General features: G+C 39.5%; 3 protein-coding genes across 3 annotated transcripts in view; 2 read left to right on the plus strand and 1 right to left on the minus strand.

Annotated features, from left to right (window-relative positions):
- The window catches only part of ALDH1L2 (aldehyde dehydrogenase 1 family member L2), a 35,705-nt gene extending 21,095 nt beyond the window's left edge, over positions 1-14,610 (plus strand). The window contains exons 12-23 of the mRNA XM_032207637.1: positions 468-595; positions 3,656-3,806; positions 4,543-4,613; positions 4,719-4,824; positions 5,202-5,289; positions 6,051-6,144; positions 6,414-6,510; positions 7,947-8,045; positions 8,761-8,926; positions 10,193-10,298; positions 11,443-11,642; positions 12,688-14,610. Of these exons, the coding sequence (XP_032063528.1) occupies positions 468-595; positions 3,656-3,806; positions 4,543-4,613; positions 4,719-4,824; positions 5,202-5,289; positions 6,051-6,144; positions 6,414-6,510; positions 7,947-8,045; positions 8,761-8,926; positions 10,193-10,298; positions 11,443-11,642; positions 12,688-12,743 (1,362 nt within the window). The 3' untranslated portion in view covers positions 12,744-14,610. The remainder of the gene's footprint in view (positions 1-467; positions 596-3,655; positions 3,807-4,542; positions 4,614-4,718; positions 4,825-5,201; positions 5,290-6,050; positions 6,145-6,413; positions 6,511-7,946; positions 8,046-8,760; positions 8,927-10,192; positions 10,299-11,442; positions 11,643-12,687) is intronic.
- C1H12orf45 (chromosome 1 C12orf45 homolog) lies at positions 14,537-18,039 on the minus strand. Its single transcript, XM_032207639.1, has 4 exons — positions 17,966-18,039; positions 17,275-17,361; positions 16,233-16,369; positions 14,537-15,200 (listed from the first exon to the last, which is right to left on the minus strand). Exons 1-4 carry the CDS (start codon positions 18,018-18,020, stop codon positions 15,018-15,020), a joined length of 462 nt encoding a protein of 153 aa, XP_032063530.1. The 5' UTR covers positions 18,021-18,039; the 3' UTR covers positions 14,537-15,017.
- Positions 18,040-19,941: 1,902 nt separating this feature from the next.
- The window catches only part of SLC41A2 (solute carrier family 41 member 2), a 58,133-nt gene continuing 55,960 nt past the window's right edge, over positions 19,942-22,114 (plus strand). Inside the window, exon 1 of the mRNA XM_032207638.1 lies at positions 19,942-20,031. The gene's annotated coding sequence lies outside the window, so the exon portion shown is untranslated. The remainder of the gene's footprint in view (positions 20,032-22,114) is intronic.

Raw genomic sequence — 22,114 nt, forward strand, 5'->3', positions numbered from 1 at the left:
TTTCTTTTAATTCCATAATGGAAAGGACTAAAAATCATAGCAATTCTGTGTTAGGATTTGCAATGTATACTTGATAGAACACCATTGTCATAAAATACTGTGTATATATCAGTGAGACAATGTGCCTTGATGTGAAGAAAGATGTAGGAATCAGAGTCCCTGCATTGTCCTCCAAATTGACTCAACGATCTTGAGGTCTCTTTGACTCCATCTTATTGACTCCATCTTATTGACTCCATCTGACTCGATGATCTTGAGGTCTCTTCCAACCTAGACAATTCTGTGAAATTCAGCCAGTGTCAGCTGTGTCTGAACTTCTTACAGCATGATTCACCCGTGACAAATGATGGGCTTGACAATATTGATTATTTGCTTATACCCTATCAAGAAGTTTAGGAAGAAAAACTTGCACACAGCATAGTAGCCTTTCAGTCTGAGCTAACACATACATCGCTACCTTTTGACAGATAATAGCCAGTGTATCTTCTGCTTCATTCGCTGATGTTGACAAAGCAGTGGCAGCAGCAAAAGAGGCATTTGAAAACGGTGAATGGGGAAGAATGAATGCAAGGGAAAGAGGGCGACTCATGTACAGGTATGTAAAGAGCAGTTTTGTGTTTGTTTCATTTTTTAAAATCATGTTGTTTTATTCCTCTGAAGAATTGTTACAGATTTTCTGAACATGATGGATATTCTTAATCCCAGAATTACCAGACTAGTTACCTTTTTGCCCCCTAGTTTACTTCAGTACCTGTGTTTGCACTACATACAGTAACCACACAGCCACACTGCCACTAATTTTGCAACTGACTGTAACTGATGCTAGATTTTCCATGTACATAAACCAACATACTTCTTAACCTGCTACAGACCCACCCTAGCAGATGTTTTATGGTCTGCTTTGGAAGAATTGCACAGTGTAGAAACACTGTAAGCTGAATCCCACTTTTAGCTGAGAGGCTTCCAGCTCAGTTCTTCTCATTTGAATTTGTTTCACTGTGTCAGCCCTAGAGAATGTCTGGTTCTCCTTTTGTCTGTGTTGTTATTATTTCAGAAGACAGAGATTATGCTGCATGAATGGTATTTTAGTGATGGTTTCTGATCCTTGAAAGGCAAGAGGTGATCTTGGAAGGACAGGATGATCATACTAGCTAGATATTCCAAGGGCAACACTAGAGGCAGCTAATTAAAACCCAGTTACTGAAGATTCTCCATATGCAGCATGACACTTCTGATGCCAGAGAGCAAGCACTGGCAGGGGACTGTCTTGCAAACTTGACCTAACTAGAAGCTTCAGAGCTTCCCTATAAAGACAGCCTCTTTTGTGGAGCTATATGAAGTGTTTTTACTGCTTTCGGTGTCCTTTTTTCAATTTCAGTACACATGAATGGATGAGTAAGTAGAGTACAGATGAGTGAACAAGCAGATTGCTAATCCTGATTGCCACAGGTCCACAGTTAGCTAATGTGATGATGAAAAATAAATTCTCAGCACAGAGAAATAAATGTATTTGGCAAATTCCATTCTTATTCATGGGGCAGCTAGCTTAGTTATTGTACTTGACATAGCAGTAGGCTTTAAGGAAGGTAGGATCTTGAACAGAGTTGAAACTTCCTACACCAAAGAACTCATGAAGAAGTAGGTTCTGTGTATTGAACATCTTTCTTCTGCAGGCTGTAGCCTGCAGGCCTGTCAACATTAATAATGGATGTCCTGGCCAAGTCAACTGGGCTGAAAAAACTGCATGTTCATCTGTAGCGAAGAGAGAGATTTCTTTTCCTTTCAAAAAATGTAATATTGCATAGTATGCCCATACGCACTGCTGTATTAAGCCTGTATTACCTTGTGCCAGGAGGTTATGTGCCAAATAGGTGTAGCTGAGAAATAAAAAAGTATTTAAAATGCTTTACAATACATTGCAGGCATCTTAGCGATACAGAATGAAAGCAGTGTTGAAAATGCTGTTTGTCTCATAAAGTAAAAAAAAAAAAAGGCCTGCAATACTGAAAAAAAAATCACAACAGAAAAATAAAATCAAAACTAATACTAAAACTCAGATTAAAATTAAACACCACAACTAACAATTAAAACTTTCAAAAGTGTACAAAGTTCAAAACATGTACAAACTTGGATTTAAATTGTGCTAGGAATGTAGAGTGCTTGAAAACTCAGGGTAACTCTGCCCTGGAGATAAACCTCGAATATCTTAGGACTACTGTTCTGTGTTCTACACCTGAAAGACCTGCAAGCAGAGCTATGTTGGTTAGGCATATTGTAAAGGTAACTCCCTTTCACTGATTATTCCTGGATTAAACTCTTCTCTGCTTAGGTGACTGGCTCTCCAGGATAGGTATACCAGAATATTTATGTTGCAAATCATTCCCAGTATGAATGAAGTCTCTCTCCAGTCCACCTTAATTCAAACAAGGCCCTTTCTTCCTCTTGAGCTTTTGAGTGCCAGACTGGAGAGGTTTGTACCTTTAAAGCTTCTAGCTCTGCTACTTTGTCCTAGGGAATCATTAATAGAAGATATGAGGAATGCAGTAAATGGAACTTCCTCCTTTGTGCCTGACATGCCATACCTGTTCTTTTGCACAGTGCTGCTTATGCCCTGACCTCTAGCTAACTCTTGAAAATACAATTTAAAAAGGTATTGAAGGGCATTTTTCTACATCTCTGCAAATGTTTTAAGTGTGCAGAAATGACATAATGGAAAAAATAGTTTCCACATCCAGTTTCAAATGCTCTTTACAGGATCTAAAATGCACCTAGTTAACCTCTTAAAATCACATGAGAGCATTGTTTATACATCTGAGTACCAAAACAGACAGAAGCTTAAGAAAAACCTTGCCTCATCTATTTTACTTTTTTATGAGACATAAGACCTGGATGCAAAAATTCCTTCATGCAAATGTACCTTTCTGCCTGAGCAGGGGACCACTAAGAGATACTTCTGCTGCTACTATTAATTCAACAGCATTTACCACAGAGACTCACAGATTACAGACTACTCACAGTCTTACTTTCACCCCACTGTCTTGCTTCATAAATCTAACAGATGGAGACCTTTAGGCCTAAGGAGACCCTGAGACAGATTTTTCAAATGTACCAATGCATATAAAATACAATTTGTGTTACAGCTTAGGATCTATATCTTTGGACATCCATGTGCCTTTGAAGCATGTAACACTTAAGCAATCTGTCCAAGTTCAGACAATACGAAGCAGTGTTATGACGCTAGGTTTCCCAAGTCTTAGTTTAGGACACTAACTAGCCCTTCTCAGTACTTTTGATTACTTGACATTTCTTATGTTACTGTGCATTTGTTTTCTGACTTATGGGTCTGATTTTTTATAATTGGCTCCTTGTAGTACAACAGAGAGAAAGCAATTTTTCTAATATTAATTGCAAAACCATAATTGAATGACCAGGTGAATTTTTCACAGATCTAGTCTTAATCCAGTGTATACTGCAGTCCACATTAAGACATATGCAGACTTTAACAGACAATTGCTCAAGCTCTTGCTGACATTAATGAGCAGTGGCTCCAATGCTGCACTTCTTACAGTTCTTTGCCACACAAAATACCATTTTATGCTCTCAATGATTAGAAGTCACTTCTCTTTGACATGCATTTGTAATGTTTTGATTACAGACTTGCAGACCTGATGGAAGAACATCAAGAAGAGTTAGCAACCATAGAGTCTATTGATTCAGGAGCTGTCTACACTTTAGCTTTGAAGACCCATATTGGAATGTCTGTGCAAACATTCAGATACTTTGCTGGATGGTGCGACAAAATTCAGGCAAGTGAATGTGTAAAGGAAATGACCAATAACAGTACTTCTCTATGCATTTTTTTTCTGCTGACACAGTGCCAAAAAGCAGTGTTAGCAAAGTAATCAAAGAATAGAAAAATAAAACAGAATTAGAATTTTACCTACAGTGGATGTTCCTGACAAGACAAAAGCAGTGTCTGCTTCCAATTGGAGAATATGGATTTAAAGTCTGACTCCCAATATCTGACAAATTACTTGAGATGTCTGAGGATATGCACGCTTAGTCAGTTCTTATAATCCATGGAACAGAATATTGTTGTGGTCCAGTCATGCTGTTAGGTGCAGAGCCTCATGCTCTGTTACGTCCTGGCCAAGACTTCTAAATTTGCTTGGTACCACAGCAAACAGCATAGGTTCAACAGCCAAAGGTCAACCTTTAAGATCTACAACCAGGAATATCATTCAGCTTTCTTTCCTGCATTATATTCCCGCTTTATGTTCTTCCAGATTTTTGTTATCTATGCTTTTATGTCACCCAACTGAAAATCAGGATTTGGTTACAGTAGTCTTAGTAGGAAATTTTACAGTAGAAACATCCCCACTCCTTTCTCTGATGCATAAGCGCTTCTGGTTTTGAAACTATTCTCTGGCTTTCCAGAACATACTTATATAGCTACTTAAATTCTATTTGAAACCAAAATGATTAAATGGTACCAGTATTAATCTGTGGTGTTTTGTTTTGTTTTGTTTTTGTTTTTTTCAGGGTGCTACAATTCCAATTAACCAGGCACGGCCAAACCATAATCTAACATTCACCAAGAAAGAGCCAATAGGGTAAGTATCACTTTTTTCTTCTCAGTGACAGCCTTGTTATACAGAAAAATCATTCAAATGTTGCCTTCAAAACTGTAATCTTACCCCATTTTTCCCTACTTTAAGTGTCTGTGCAATTGTTATCCCATGGAATTACCCACTGATGATGCTCGCATGGAAGAGTGCGGCATGCTTGGCTGCAGGCAACACATTGGTTCTCAAGCCAGCTCAGGTAAAACTAAAAGAAATGTACAAATGGTTCTGGTCCTCTAGTTTTTGTTCAGGCAAAATGATTTATGCACCCCAGTGGATTTCATCCATAGGCTAACCTGTTCTATGTTTTAAAGTGCATGTATATTAATATAAATAACCATGATGGTACAAGATACTGATTGTCTTAAATTCTACTCTGATGGTAATCTCATTTGCAAGAATGATATATGACGTTTTGATGAATGATTTGAATCCACCTTCTTCCTCACGGTATCAGCAAATTAAAAGTTGTTGTTTCTTGAAGAAAATAATTCGAAGTTAAGAAGTACTGAGTGCAATAGTTATTGATGTGCATTTAATTAAAACAGGAGACCTAATCTAAGTGTTTCTACTTAGGTCACACCTCTGACTTCCTTGAAGTTTGCAGAACTCTCAGCTAAAGCTGGATTTCCTAAGGGTGTTATAAATATTCTGCCTGGTTCAGGTAAAACTTCAACTAACCATTTTTTTCTGGGAAGAGTAGGTCATGCTAAAGCTGGTGAACTAGCATTGTACCTTTGAAAACCTAGTACATGAGTTCGTTTATCTTTGTAGGTAGTAGGCTTGCACCTGTGTCATACAGCGATTTCATGACTTTCCAGAACTGAATTGGAAATTTCTGTATGTCACCTGACTCTAACTAGTGGTAAGAGCTGTCAGCCTACACTCTTTCCAAGCTCACACAAATAGTATGAATACTCTGAAAAGGAATGTATTAGAGAGAAACATGTTGCACTTGATTGTAAGACTTCATTTTTTCTCCTAATCTTATCGTCACTTGGAGGTATTTAAACATGACTGTGAGATGAAAAGCAAGCAGGTAGGATGCTTATTGGTCACTATAAATAATGTGGTCCGCACCGTGTTACCTAGTGACACCATTTTTGTCTTTCCCCTGAAGAAGTAAAGTGACAGAGTAACTGTACGGGGCAGGCTCTGTTATGAATCTGATCATTCCACCTACAGTGGAATATTAGGGAAGGTATTCTTTAGAATAGAGAAATGAGGGAATTTGGACATGTTAATGTGATTTAAGTTAACTAACAGGATATTTTCATAGTCATATGAATAAAGCTGTAAATATAAATAAGGATGTGATATTTTACTTGATTGACTCTTTCTTAACTCTTTCTGTGTACAGTGCTACTGCTGGGGTAGTAAAAATTGCTTAGATACTGTCCAGCTAAGCTGTTTTTCCCATCCCAGGTGGCCTAGTGGGACAGCACTTGTCTAAACATCCAGATGTTCGCAAAATTGGATTCACCGGTTCTACACCAACCGGTAAAGAGATCATGAAGAGGTACTCTCAGCATAAGATTCATAAATAAATGCTGCTTTACCTAGTTCTTAAGTACTTTATTGGCTATATATTGCATGTAGCAGTAATACCCAAGCACAACTACACATGGTTGTTTACATGTATGTAGAATTCTACTAAGTCATTGTTAGAAAGTAGAGCTTTATATTTTCACTAATTATGATTGAAAGGAAATATTGAAAACAGCTATATAAAAGTTTGTGGTATTGTTGTTGTTGTTTGCTTGTTTTTACATAATCTTTTTTTTTCAGTGCAGCCACTAATCTGAAGAAAGTTTCACTCGAACTTGGTGGTAAATCACCACTGATCATATTCAACGACTGCGATCTTGACAGAGCTGTAAAAATGGTAATGCTACTTTGAAATAAAATATACCCAAAGCCTTGGTGATACAACCTCAGAGTATATCAATACTATTTTTTTTTTGTCAAAAACTGCAGCAGGGAACCCTTGCATGAAGATTTTTGTAATCTGTTAGAAAACAGACTCCCTTTCTGTAGGATGTTTTTTATGCCAGCACAACTGAATTGTATATGCTGTGCCAAAAAGACAGGGATTTGTACTACAAGTATACATTAGACAGTACATGAAATATAATTAGAAAGTATTTTCATCAGCCAAGCTAACACGTTAAAAATTATTTCTGTCAAAATCTGATGCTTAAAAAAAGGGAAAAAAAAAAAAAAAAAGATTCAAAAATAAGTCTGAGAGTGAGATAAAATATACAGTGAGCTCCCTTTTGCCATACAATGCTTCTTAATTCACCATCAATCACATAATTCACCTTCCCAACTAGCTGTAATACATTTAAAATTTCAAAGTAAAAAGTGTAAACAAGAAATTTGGTAGATTTAAGATTATTTCCTGCTCAAGTGATTTGACTCGACAAAATGACAACAGATACAGTTTGCTCACTAAGAAGTAAATGAAGGTCTCAGAAAGAAGGAAGAAACTGTTATATGCTATCCACATTTGTTGAGCTTGTGTTGGCAGGACAAGAGTCTGACTGACTGCACAGTGAAGTATGCGTGTAAATAAAAGTTAAAATTTTGTAGTCAGTGCACTGCTTGGTCACACCACTGTTTTCACATGTAGAGATGCAGAGGTTGGCCTAAGATATACATAACATTGACAGCTTTTTTCAAAACAGTGACTTTTTGCCACACACTTGACATTAGCACATGATCCTCATCATACGTACTATGCCAAAACTCTAGGCCTTTGAAGCCGCCAAAAAACAACTTTGAGGGAATTTTATTTTTCCTGCCTTTCTTTCCCCCACCTCCTTACTCCCCCTGGAAAAACAATAGTAGGCATCAATTTTTGGTAAATAAAAGGGAACCTACTGCATTGATTCTGAATCCACACTCCTGAAATAGAAGGCTCACTGTAGATTACAGTGAGGTAATGTTCACCCCATTACATGTGACTATCTACTCAAGCAGTTTTCCTCAGTGGATTAACACAGTTTTATGTTTTCTGGTCATGCTGCTAGCTCTCTTAGCTGTGATGCTGCAGCAGGTGTTTCTGTGGAACACTGATGGAAATGAAAAGAGCAGTGCTAATGGGTTCATCCCAAGCCATTTGTCTCCAGAGCAGTGTGTTTGCCAGTTATAAGATTAGTCTGGCTGTTGCATTGATGATGTCCCTTTACATGAAGCATCACACTTGGAGTGTAACAAGTATAGAATGCATCCGAAGGGAATAGAATGAAACAGCAAATGAACAAGAGGATGCCTATAAGTATATAAAGATGAATGTTTGTTTTTTTTCCCCTTGATCAGGGTATGGGAGCAGTATATTTCAACAAAGGAGAAAACTGCATTGCTGCTGGCAGGCTGTTTGTGGAGGAGTCAATCCACGATGAATTTGTTAGAAAAGTGGTAAGAATAAAGTTTAAGCAGATGTGTTACTATGGCACAACGATCCACTAGTTTTATAGAAATGTGCATTTCATGTTATTTTAATTTTTTTTAACTTCTCATTATTGCTTAGGGTAGGCAATACTACTTCTTGTGACCCTCTTGCAGGGTTAAAAGGAAGACACTAAAGGGAGATATTTTTATCAGTAAGGTACAGATAAGTAACATTGAAATAAATATTGTGCCTTCGGTGATATTTCATATTTCATTAAGAAAGTAAGATGAAAACAACAATTGAGCTTCCGTCCATGTGATTGAAGATTGCTATGAAGTTTTGAAAAAGGCATATTGGATTCGTAGCTAGTCATTCTTAAAAATCCGATAGTTACCATACCATACCATTGGAGAATTCATTTCTATAGTTCAAGACCAGGAAATTATTATGATAACTCATTTACCACTGGTAAAAGCTAACAGTTTAGATGCTTTCTTAATAATGGAAGAGAATGAGTACATAAAAGCAACATCAAAAACTTAGAGAAGTAACCAGAGCTTACCAAACACAAGACTATATAAACAGTCTCGTTTTAGAAGGGGAGGAGCATTCACTTTCTAAGAGTGCAGCCCTTTCTTTGAGCCGAGCTTCAAAACGCTATCAGGAAAGCATGCTCAGTCACTGGTCACTTTAACAACCATTTCACGTTCTATAACTTCATTTTAATTGGGTTACCCATAGGTGGAAGAAATTAAAAAAATGAAAATCGGTGACCCACTGGATAGATCTACGGATCATGGTCCACAAAATCACAAGGCACATTTGGAAAAGCTGCTGCAATATTGTGAAACTGGAGTAAAAGAAGGAGCCACTCTAGTGTATGGAGGAAAGCAAGTATGTAGACCAGGTAAGATATTGTTCAAAGGTGTTTGGAATTTTTACACTTTAAATAAAAGCCAATGTTTTTGTCTCTGCTGCTTTATATAAAGCAGCAATATCATAGAAACAGTACAAGGTTAGTCCAAGATAGCACTTGAGAACAGTGTGTTCAAGTCTCATATTAAGAGATCCTGTGCAACTGAAATGTAACATACAAAATTGAGTCAGAATCTAGTCTGTATTAGAATCTTATGATCATTTACTCCTATTGTTTGTGGAGCACTGAAACCTTTTTTGGAACATCACTGAACTGTCAAGAGCTGGAAGTATAATTACATCCATTTAGATGAACAAAACACTAAAGCTGACTGAGGAAACTGCTGGCAGAGTCTGCATTAGGTACTATTATCAAAAGCCTGTTTTGTTATATAAAGAATATGTGTATTAAGTTTAACGGGAAAGCAGCATTTTCTCATGGACATCTGTGATTAAACAGAAATTAATAGTAGACATTTTTGTCTGAATTTTACAATATAAAGAACGCATCCCCAAAGAAAAAGAATGTGGAGACTTGTAGCTACAAGAAATCAGTGTAACAAAATTAAGCGGGAAGGAGGAGGCGATTATACAAATTCATGGAAATTGATTTTACCCACTACAGTGAAATATGCTCGCTCACCAAGATCTAGGTGGCCAGGATCATTTACGGCTAAGAACGGGACAATTCTTGATTGGCAACAATGAACTAATTTTTGGATTTTTTTGATTTTTTTTACATCCCTTAGAAATGAACAGTTGTTATTAGGTGAGCATTTGTCTTAAAATTTTCTTTACTTCAGTCTCCATAAATCTTAGGCAAAGTTGCTGCCCATCAGATGTTTTTCCTTGTTTGGAATATACAGATATTTATGGCTAGGTCTGTCTTCCTGCTAGGTAACAAGAAAAGCAGTGACCCCTGTGACATGCCGTAACCTTGTCTTCCTGATGCCACAGTGCAGGGTCTTCCCTTGAGGAGTCACCTGGGCTTGTGGTATGCAGGCCTTCTGGTCTGGGCTTGACCAGCATATTTTTGTTCTGATCAAGGCCATTATTTTAACCCTTGTGCTGAAGTTTCATTGGTGCTTACACACATGCATTTCTATTCATACTTCATTCATATCACTCTTACTATTTTCTGTTTCAAGTCTCAGTGTATCTACGATGTCAAAGTATGCAAAACTGATGGCCTGGATGATATAAAACCACAAAGCATTTTGTTCATGCTCAAATAAATGATGCTTTATCCTCTGTTTAGGTTTTTTCATGGAACCCACTGTATTCACAGATGTTGAAGATCATATGTATATTGCCAAGGAAGAGTCCTTTGGTCCTGTAATGGTGATTTCCAAATTTAAAAATGGGTACGTTCTCCTCTGGTGACTGAAAATTTACTTCCTCATTTTCACCCTATGCATAGAAATGATAAAATACATAGTATAGAAATGATTAAAATATGTAGTATGGTTTTGTTTAATCTTGTAAATCTGTCTGAATCCCTAGGTCTTCTTCCACCTAAACTCAGAAAATTTTTAGTATGGGGTATCCTTCTCCATGTCGATATAGAACTAATGCTATTAGAAGCATGCAAGGGACTAGAAGGCAACCTCAAGTGCCACTTCTTAAATAAGACCTGGTATTTAATGTAATATTTTTACTGGAGCTTATATAATTGCAACAGCTTGATCAAATTACAAAAAGTGTATTTTTTTGCCCAGTGTAATTGCTTATTCTTCTCTTTGTCACAAAGGACTGCATAGTGTTGTTGTGCATTGTGCAAAACTGGAACACTATTTTTGTAACTAAAAGCTATGAAAACTGGCAGTCCATAAAATCATTTTATATCATAGGAATTATTTTACAAACAGATGAGATAACCTTATATAAAAACATCATGTGACTATTTTCACCTGCTTTAATCTTTCTGAAATATCAAAGTGCATTGAAGACCTGGCCACACAGATACCCCTTTCTATCTACAAATTATGTATAGCAATAAGGGGCTATGACAAGATTTTGAAGTTTTAACTTTGAAGGTATATGGAGAAGAAATACAAAAATAGCACTCTGAACATGTCCTGAAAAGACATGTCACAATAGAAGGCTGAGATTCAACATTTATTTAACTTGCAAATTTTTGCAAACCAATTCATAAACCTGCTGCCAAGCTCTGCTTTACAAATGTTTTCATATTGCTGTAATCCCCAAATTGTGCTGTAGCTGAGCAAAGTTAGTATGCATAACGCAACTTTTCTTCTGACATTTCTTAGTGTAGTCTTACACACAGAAATGTAAACACAAGCTTTATAAATTTGAAGCAAGTGTACGAATTTCCTTAAATCTGACAGATTGACACAGAGAGTAGTTCTTAATAAATGGTGTCTTTAACAAAGCTAACTGGAGAAGAGAGTGCATGGGAAAAGGTGTTTCAATGAAAATGAAGGTGAAAGCTTGCTAATACTTGTTTATTTTACCTCCTAGCAAGTAAATCAATTCTTTCTCCCACAGGGATGTTGATGGAGTGCTGCGACGGGCAAACAGCACAGAATACGGGTTAGCTTCAGGCATTTTCACAAAAGACATAAGCAAAGCGCTCTATATCAGTGAAAAGCTAGAAGCTGGGACAGTTTTTATAAATACATATAACAAAACTGATGTGGCAGCACCATTTGGTGGATTTAAACAGTCTGGCTTTGGAAAAGATCTAGGTAAGTTGTTCTCTACCTCATTTCTTATCCGATAGTCCAAATCAGTGAAAAAATAACTTTAGCCATGAACTGCTAAAATGAGCTACGGATGTGTTTCCTGCATCTCCCACATTCCTCCAGGTAGTGATCTAATTCCTCCCCCATCCTCACAATATCCCCACCTCAGTACCTCCAATTCAGTCCCTCCTGTACAAATGTTAAGTAACGCTACAGCATACAGAATATTCCTCTCAAGCAGTCAAATGACAGCTTATCCAGAGCTGCCTGCAGGCTACAAAATGCTGTCAAGCAGCAAAGGTATTGGCCAAAATCTTCTTTCCTTTCCCTCTGAAAGACTGTTAATTTAGGTCTCTCCTCTAAACTTGTAAGAGCTTCAGAAATTTCATTATGCCTCAAAATGTTATCAAAATCTGCCAGTGAGCACTGAGAAAGATTGCATGAAGATATTCTCTTTAAAAAAAAAAAAAAAAAAAAAAGTTTCAAAAAAAAAAAAGTCAGGTTTAGTCTAGCAAAGAGTCTTTACAAGTCTGGACAGATCAAGCCTCATGGCAATGAAAAAGTAAAGAATTTTTTATCACAATAATGCAACAGATTTTTGCCTTTTGAATTTCTAGCAATTATCAGACATTTGTAGAAATCAAAATGATTAATATTATCGGGGAAAAAAAGGGGAGGGGAAGAGAGATTAAAAACTTCTACACGGAATTTTTATCTGGAAACTTAAAGGCAAACCAAACTTCTTAAATGCAACGATGAGCCCTCCCCGTTGCCATCTAGAGATTGCTGCCACTTCAATCCCACCCAAGTGATTGCTTGTTAAATTCCAACTGTTTTCTTTCCACATTTGTTGGTTGTGGTCTCTTTTTGTTAAACCAGTTCTGTAAATCTAAGGGGGAGGGTAAACTAATTAGTTTCTCATCATTTGTTAAGTGCTCAAATGTTGGCTAAAGCATTTTGATTTTTTCTTCAATGATGTAGTTGCATTCTCTGACGACTTTCTCTCATTTAGCTGCCATTCTAACTGATTAATATTGTGCTTGTACAGGTGAAGAAGCTCTTCATGAATATCTCAGAACAAAGGCCATCACTGTGGAATATTAACAGCCTCACTTGGAAAGTAAACTTTTCGCAAAGTTTTAATCTTAAGGACTCCACAAAGCACTAAATACCATGCCCAGGATATGCTGTCTGCAGTGCTACAACTAGAAAAAAAAACAAACAACACTCATTCCATAGATAAATTTCCATAAATCAGGTCCAAATTTTAGGCTCACTGAAAGACAAAAGTATTTGGGAATTAACCTGAAGTTATCTAAATTATCCAGCAACAGTAGCAGTTGTAAGCAAAACAAAAAAAAAAAAAAAAAAAAAAAAAAAAAAAAGTATTAAAAAATAAGCCAAACCACAACTGAAAGATAAGTTCTCACATGCCTACTACTTATTTGTGTGAACATAGTATCTACATGAACATTTTTAATCTTTAGTCATAAAGCTTGACTTAAAGTTGAACCAAAATATGCATATTATTTGGTCATTTTTGCTATAAACGAGTTCAAGTTTTACAGTAGCAATTAAACATTCTGCTCTGGTGATTCTTCAGCAGTACAGAAAACCTTTGTGCCATAAGAAGTAAATCAATGCAAGGAAGTGCACTTACTATGATCTTTGTATAACACATACAGAGTTCAACATCAGTGTTAAAACTATGCATATCAAGCTAAAGTTACTGAAAATATTTTCTATCTTTTTGTTGATATGGAACATGTGATCTGCCTGCAGTTTGAAAGGTGTTTACATTAACAGATTAAAATCACTCTGTGTCTGTGCAGATGGACTGTTATCACCGTTTTATATTAACCTACTGGAAAATCTCTTTTAAAATGACTGAGTTAAGACATTGGCTTTCAAACTTTCTTCAGTTTGAAGCTTTCTGAACAGGTCAAGACCTTGTCTAACAAACTAAACCTACTAGGACTGCTTGCTTTTCTTAGTCTGCAACTCCACCTAGAGTTTAATATCATCTGTGAGCTACCATTAAAAGTAGCAGCCCCATTCATTGATTCCCATCCTTTCCATTCCCTAAAACACTCAGTGACTTAATCAGCTAATCTCAGTGAATCGTGCCCCCCTTCCATTTTTAAGAAGCCACACTGTGAAGGACCAGAATCCTTGTAATTTCTTATCAGAAACACTATCAAACAGATCATAAAAGAAAGCTCTAGAATTAAGTGCTGGATTTAAAATAAATGGTGTAAATAATGGCAGGTTTCAAGTCATGATGTTTTAAATTTAATACTTGAGTAAATACAATATAGAAAATTTTACTTTAATGGTGTAGAAAGTACAAAATTCCTTTAAGAAACAAACTGTGATATCCAGAGGCATCTCTTCTGAAATGCAAAGCCATCCGTGAAGTAAATTCGACAGCCCAAATCATTGTATTTGATCAATCTGAGGAAAGTACGAATAAGATATAACTTCACCGATTACAGTTCCACAGCTGTTTCAAGCTAGTTCAGTACACGCATACTGAAAATTAACCTTATTCTTCTGGCAATTGCAGTTGTTAACCAAATGGAGAGGACAAAAACACGATAGAGAAAGTGAGAGATGAGAAGTGTGGCTTGGAGTAGTTTTAACACCACAGAGGCAGACTTAACCATGTACATGTAAGTACCAAGGATATATAGCCACAAACATTGCAGATACAAGCTAGTTAGGTACTAGCAGCAACCCACCCATAACTCCGTACAAGCCAAGAAGTGTGCGTAATCCTTTGTCAAACTCTCTCAAGTCATGGCTTGTTACAAATCTGTCCTTTACCATGCTACCTCATCTTGAAATGGCTCCAACCACTGCTTTGGTGTTCATGAATGCAATGTAGACAACCTCTGTTGTACTTTAAGGTAATGTTTAATATTGAAGACATGGTACATAACATTTCACAGGACACCATATAAAAAAAAAATAAAATATTTTTCTCCTAGTTACCTCTTTCCTCCCCTGGAAGCAAATATTTATTTTAAGTACAGTACAAAAATCTTTATTCAACAAAGTAACAGTTCTTAACTAGCTCTGCAGCACGCCTTCCTGTTCAAGTGCCCCGGATTCTAGCCACTTTGTCTAACCTCATGATGAAGCTTGGAATTTCCATTTTGTTTGATGAATAAGACAGTACTTAATCTTCAGAGATGCAGCTTGCCTCAGAGCCATGAGTAGATCCTGAATTCTCCTCTGTGTAAACTAAAGCATTTTACGTGATCCTGGGAAGTGTCACATTGGGAAACAAGGTAGTTTTAAGGGCCAAATTGTCAAAGAAAACATAGTTGGTTTGTCTGTTTTTCTTTAAAAAAAAAAAATAAAATAAAAATGGATTTACTCATTCTCTTTGCTGTCCAAAATTTCTATTTTGCCCTTTTCTTCCTTTTGTTTAGGAAACTTAATATTGTGTATTGTCACTTCATCAGTTGTACAGTCATCTTCAGATTCTGAGTCATCTTCTGAAGTTAGTATCTCTTCATCTGTATCGGAACCACTCAGTTCAACTACAGCCACATTCTGGAAAAAAAAAAAAAAAAAAAAAAAAAAAACTGAGTTAACATATTATACATTTTTGTATCACTTTTATAATTTGAGTAAAATATAAAGAAAATAAATCAATCAGCCCTACTAGCGTAAGAAAACCATAACCACAGTTAGAATTTTGGCTTCTTCTATGATTATGACAGGTATCATAAACAGATTCCTAAACATTAAAGTTGTAATTTTATTGCCCAATAACAAACATAAGGTATTTTTGTATCATTATAAAAGAGAGAACTGAATACATATCTGAATTCAGTCTAAATTAGAAGTTTAAACTGGTGAGCAGTAAGCATCAAAACTAATATTCAGTAAAGAATTTAAATCAAACCACTTAATGCATAAAAGGGGTCATGATATATGCATATAAAGTGTTTATATATTTATGAATATAAATCATATAATCTAGTATTATTGATGGTACTGCAACGATCAACACAAAGTAGCAAGTAGTTTAAATCACCAGGATATTTTCTGAAGCAAAAGTGATTGTATATTTCCATATGCAGAGCTATGATTTGAGGTCTGTTTATTTTTTTCTCTGAAAGCATCTGTCTTAAACTGACAATTCTCACCTCAAAAACTTCCTGTATGCTGCAAGGCAAAATACAGGAATACATATTTATACAAAATATGTTAAATATACTAGATGTACATATAAATATATATATGTGTATATAAACACATGTATAAATACAAAGTATACAAAATACAGGATACATACTTATTATGCAAATACATTTCTTACATGATCTGCAAATAGCACTATGTTATTAATGACTAGGTTTCCTAGCTCGTTTATTATAAAACCAAGATTTTGGCAGATGTTGCCATATCAAAAGTCTTTTTAAAATCCTGCCCGTTACCCATACCATATCAGCATGTTACAACAATTCTCATAATCCACTTTGTTTTTTCACTATTCTTCAGCCTAGTTCCTTCTAAGATCAGAGGATTATTTTACTTGTATCTAAATTTATTGTATAGAACCAAATATATAGTATTTACCATTTCTATAACTTTTTCTGTGGCGCCATCTAGATTTTCAATATCAAATTGATGAGCTGGTGCTGTTACCATTTTTCTTCTTAGCTCATCATTTGCATGTGCCATCTGTGGTAAAAAGCTCTGTACTCTGTCCAGAACTGAAACAGAAATAATTACCACCTGCATATCTATAAAAAGACATAATCACTTATACATTTATACCTCAGAAACCTGAGCTTCTAAACAGATTCCATTTCAATTGTAATTTCCAATTGTCATCTTATGTTTTAATAGGAGGATTCTTTATAGTATTCAATTTCCCAAGACATAAGTTGCTAAAAGACACAGGATTGGGCAGCATGTGGTACAGGTGAAGAAATCACACCTACAGTTCCATTTGGATTCTTAAAACAAAATGTGGCTAGTAACTGCCATGGTTTAAAATATGCATTGAATGTCATCTTGAGAAACTTCCACATCAGCATTACCTCCAGTGGAAATAAAATGATGTCCTCCTCTCTTCCCTTACAAAGTATAGACTGAAGGACTCAAAGGACTCTAACAGGCATAACGTACATCTGAAATGCTGTCATTTTCATAAAGACATGCATTCAAATTAATTTATTATTAATGAAATATTATATGGTCCGGCTTAATCATTCTGGCAGAACATTCATTAAAAAATAAATCATTAAAATTATCCACATAACATGCATGAATTTGAAAGTAGCTGACTAAATGAAGACCAAAGGTACATCCTAAATAATTCACTGTATGCAGACACTGGGATTTTTCTCTGAGCATGTCTCTAAAAGGTAAAACTGCAACACTTAGCACAACAAATCTAGTTTTGCAGAAACAGCAGTTACATAGTAAACCTGTAGGAGGCGTAACTGCAACAAAGAATCTAACACCAACAAAACAGAGCATGAGAGTTTCTCCCCTTAACAACACAAGGAAATACAGATTCACAGACGCATAAGCATGTTGAACTGTTAAACATTAACTTCTGTTAAATAAAATAGCTAGTAGTTGCCACTGCCCCAGAAGGAGTTATACTTACCATTACTCCTTGGCATCCTAACCGTCTGCAAAGTTGTGGCCTTCTTGCTGCTATGTTTTGAACTAATCAGTAATGTTTCTTCTAGCCCTGGAAACAAACAGGTGTTTAAATGTTTACTTGCACCAACCACAAATCTCACATTTTAAGGGTGAAGCTTTTCTCTTGCTGCTCCTTCTCCCCCTTCTCTGTACCAAACCTAAACAGATGAGGATTAATTCAGCCATCTCTACCTCCAGAAATCCCAGTCTGCTTTCCTGCAAATGCTGTTTTTTCACGTTTGTTTGGGTTGGGACATGTCAGTACCCCTGTAGACAGCAGGCAGTGAGCATCTAGCACTTGCTACCACAAAGAGCATGACAGCAGACAGGTACAAAACGGAGTTAGACAAACTCAGGGCAGCACTCACAACCAGATCCCATGGCACTGAGCAGGAAGGTGCCCCTCCAGCAGCCCTACCCCACAACTACAGACACAGCAGCTACAACAACAGGCGGCAGACAGCCCTCAAATTAAGAAGCCCTCCGCACCACATGCTACCGCAGCTGCTGGGAGAAAGCCAGCCGAAGCGGGGGGCACCCCGGCTGCAGGCCCCGATGCCCGGAGGCCCAGATGAAGAGGGGTGGCGGAGCTGCCCCCTCCCCGAGCACGGGGGTCCCGCCGCCCCCTCCCCGGCCCCGTTTCTGCCCCTCACCTGGGCGGCGCCCCGCGGCCAGCAGCTCCCGGGAGGCGCCCGGCGCCGCCGCCATGCGCGCACCCGGCCGGAAAATGGCGGCCGGGGAAAGCCCCGCAGCGACCCCTGGCGGGCTCCGGAGGGGGGGGGGGGGTTGCCTCGAAAAATAACACAAAAAAAGGGCTTTGGAATCTTGGTGGAACGCCTTTTTTTTTAATAACTTTCCCGTTTTCATTATCAGAATCTGGGGAGTTGAATGTGGGATCCCGAGGGGATTGTAGGTGTCGTTTGGAAAAGCGAGCGCTGCAGCTGCCAGGTTCAGCTCGGGGCTGTTCCGCAGCTCCCGGCCCTGTCTGTAAGCTGGAAAGCACTAAAACGAGAACCGAGTGCTTCCTAAGGGAGGAGATGGGATGTCCAGGCCCAACGTGAGGACAAGGAGTACTCAGGTAACTACTGCTGTAGTAGGAGATGTGAAGCTTTTTGAATTTGCTGCCTGGTTCCCACCTTTCTGCCCAGCCGTGCTCTGGATTTCCAGCCTCCAAGAAGGATCCCTCTGCCCGCTCTTGAAGACTGACAGATGCTGAGGACTGAGTTATTTCGTGGTGGGCCACAAAACACCAAGGCTCTAAATTTGCTCCTGGCCCAGAATAACCACACATGAGCCCCAAATAACACATTTCATCCACAGGCAGAAAAAGTGGAGACAGGGACACTGTGCTGCCAAGGAACCTCCAGCAGGGTGCAATGAGGTGAGTTGCGCAAGATGCCCAAGCAAGCAATGAGACAAGCCAGGAACAGCACCCTCAGGTGCTATTCTCGTATATTCCAAGCTGCAGTCAGCAATACCAGTACCAGAAGCACGCTTTACTTGGTTTGCCTAGCACCCAGCTGGTTCCCAGGCTGCATAGCACAAGGTGCAGGTGCATGTGGCTGTCATGAGGCCAGGGGACAACAGCTCCTGTAGTCCACATGGCTTAAGAACTGATAGCCCTAAGGTTTGGTCTGCTTCATTCCTTCAACGCAGTCTCAACTTGGAGCTCACGGTGATGCTTTATGTGCCACTGCCGCAGTGCAGAGCGTTTTGGCTGCCATCCTGCGAATACATCGTCCTGTGCTTGAGCTGCTGCTTTTCCATGCACCTTGAGGCAGCTAGCTCCAGCTGATGGCAGATACTTGGTGCCTTGCCCATGCTCTCTTCTGGTCTGTCGACAGAAAGGAAAAAAGATGCTGCAGGCTTGGCTGCTGCCACCATCATTAAATCCAGGTTGCCTTTCCTTCCTCTTTCTTCTCTTTCATTTTCCACTTCAGGCATCCCCAGTGCTTTGAAGCGCGGAGCAGCCGTCGGGGAATGACACCAACAGCGGTAACATCTGCACAGATTCAGCCGGCTCCACCATTTTAATGCTAAAAAACCAAGTGTGTTTCTAGACGAGGGTTTTGAGGGTTGATTAACAGGGCCCAGCAAGTCCTTGGCCACGCAACGAGTCAGTGAGGGGCGCTTCATTTGGGACGGGCAGTTGACTGCGGGGGCAGCTGATTGCAGGCGTGGTACGCACAGACTTGCACTCAAGCACTTGGTGGGCGGCCTGACAAGAGCCAGAACATCTCAGCTGACCCAAATACCCAGAAAACCCCGTTTTCTTCGGAAGCTATTTTTAACCGCGCTGCGGGACGGAACGAAAACAGTAGCAAAAAAAAATATAAATATATATATATAAATAAATAAAAATCCAGAAGTAAAGCCAAAACTGCTGACTGGGAAAGCTCTGCCAGAAAACCTTTCGCACCCACCCACCGAGGCCAGGGCTGCCTCCGCCGCCCCTTAGGGCTCCCCGGGGGGGGGCTGCGGGGCGCCCCTCTCGGCGGCGGCCGGGGGGCAGCGGGCGGGTGGCTGGCGGCCGCCCGGCCCCTTCCCTTCCCTTCCCTTCCCCTTCCCCTTCCCCTCCGCCGGCTGCGGGCTGCCGGTGGCGGCGGCGGCGGCGCATCACGGGGCCACATCATCGCGGGGGCCGCCCGCCGCTTCCGCGCCTGCTCGCTGCGGCGCCGCTCACCTCGCCCGCAGCTGTCAGAGCCGCGATGGAGCCCAGGTGAGGGGCGGCGAGGGGAAGGGGACGGGGGTGATGGGGACGGGGGTGATGGGGACGGGGACTGGGGTAAAGGGGTAAGGTAAGGGGCGGCCACCCACCCACCCAGCTGCCGCCCTACCGGGGAGAGGCGAGGCGGGGGGGGGGGGGTGTCCGGGAAAGTTTCCCCGCCGGGCGGAGCCGCGGGGCCCCGGCAGGGTGCTGCGGGTTGCAGCGGCCCCGCAGCCTGCCCCCGAGCTCGGCCCCGGTGCTGTGGCCTGCCCCGAGGCTGCTCGGCACGGTGCCGGGGCGGTGGAGGCACTGCCCGCATCGCCCTCTTGGTGCGGGTCCCACCTGGCGCCCTCCAGCTGCGCCGGGGTCTGGTTGGGGTCGCTGGAAAAGCAAGGAGCTTGTGCCCGACCAGCCTGCGACCATCACCTTCTTCCTTCTTTCCCTATTTTTTTTTTTTTTATTAGTCTACGAGCTTTGCGATTAACGTGTGGTGACACAACGCTCGCGCTCTTTCCATCCTCTCCTGCCAAAACATAAGAGCTTTCTGTCATTTCCTCCGCTCCATCATTAATTCTCAATTACCTTCAAGTGGGAGCTGCAAGCACTTTCCCTAATTTCTGTAAATATTATCGTGCCTCCTGTGCTGCCCAGGATGCAGTCCTGTACTCTTCACTAACATTTGATCCTAGATTATAGACCATGATATTATTAGCCAGGCTCTGATAAGTGCAGCATATAAAATTAAATTATTGTTTAGTCTTAGTATCAGTAATAAATCATAAAGATACAGGGGAAAAAAAAAAAGTCTTCTTGTATGTCTCTTCTACATAGAGTCCCAGCAGCTGTTAGTAGATATCCTAAGTTATCTTCGCTTTACCAGCTCAGTAATGTGGGTGAAAAGATGAGATTAGATGGGAAGACCTGTCTTGGCAGTATTCCCTGCTTATATTGCCTTAAAGAGATTATTAACCTGGAAGCATAATGACACGGTACGACTGGTAGACATTTCAGAAGGAAAAATAACACGTATCATTTTCTTTTCAAATACTTAAGGACATTATCTCCCCGAAACAATGTGAGGTCTGTATCCTAGTGCCTGAGTTAATAAGCAATTCATCCCTCCCTCATGATGATGGTAGAAACCTGTAATCAGGATCCCAAATAGTGCAGCTAGGACTCATCCAGGTAAGCACCTAATGGTTACTTATCTAAAGCAGTGCGCTACCTCTTCTGTTTCAAACTTCCCCACCTGCTTTTGATGGTCTGGATGTGATTTGCCCGACAGTTTTCGTGCTGGCATTCCGTTTGGGTGATTTTGCAACCTGACCGCATTTCACAGCCTGCCGCTTCGTTTCTGGCTCTGTTTTGGTCTCTTTTAATTGAGTTGCCTTAAAAGTGCAGAGGCAAACCAAATCTTTTTCTGACAGCTGCTTTTCCCTTCCTCGGGGCAGAAATCGAAAGCTGCCATGTTCAGGAAGTGAAATGCAGCAGTCTGAAACTTGTCTGAAAATTGAGCCTGAGGCTGGCTGCTCTTCCAGTGTCTTCATTATTTTCAAGAAGGCATTTGGAGGTTGTTTCATCTATTTTTTTTTCGTCTCTTTTGTAGTTGATTTAACTACAGCTGCCAAAAAATAAACACCATATTAACTAGTATATCACATAATATTTTAAAAAATGGTACGTGATGCCTGTTTATTTGCTGTGCACACAACGCTTATTATTTTTCAGCATGTTTTCCATTTTTTCATCCCAAACACTAAGTATCCGGTATAAATAATCTTAGCACACACATCATCTTAGGATTTGGATGCTACAAACTGGTTAATAATAATACAGTCTGTTTACTCTATCTATATTCTGAGGTGAACTGATGTAGCTTTCACTTTCTGCTGATACTTTAACCAGGACATGGCAGTGTAAATGATTAGCCACAGCTGACATAAGGATGTCAGGGTGATACCAGGAATTTGTACGTACACAAGACATAACAGTGGAAAAGAGGCCGTGCAGATCCTGTATTACCTTTGTAAATCTTATTCTGAACCTACAAAAAATCCCCTAAAATGTCACATTCCAGACTTCAGAATCTCAGAAC

The sequence above is a fragment of the Aythya fuligula genome, chromosome 1 (assembly GCF_009819795.1).
Source record: "Aythya fuligula isolate bAytFul2 chromosome 1, bAytFul2.pri, whole genome shotgun sequence".
NCBI classification, from domain to species: Eukaryota; Metazoa; Chordata; class Aves; order Anseriformes; family Anatidae; genus Aythya; species Aythya fuligula.

Coding starts and splice junctions, on each gene's coding strand:
- C1H12orf45 (XM_032207639.1), bottom strand. CDS start 18,020: ATGGCGGCGGCGCCGGGCGCCTCCCGGGAGCTGCTGGCCGCGGGGCGC. Junction 17,362..17,965: donor GGCCGCGGGGCGCCGCCCAG/GTGAGGGGCAGA, acceptor GTTTGTTTCCAG/GGCTAGAAGAAACATTACTG. Junction 15,201..16,232: donor CAGAAAAAGTTATAGAAATG/GTAAATACTATA, acceptor TTTTTTTTCCAG/AATGTGGCTGTAGTTGAACT.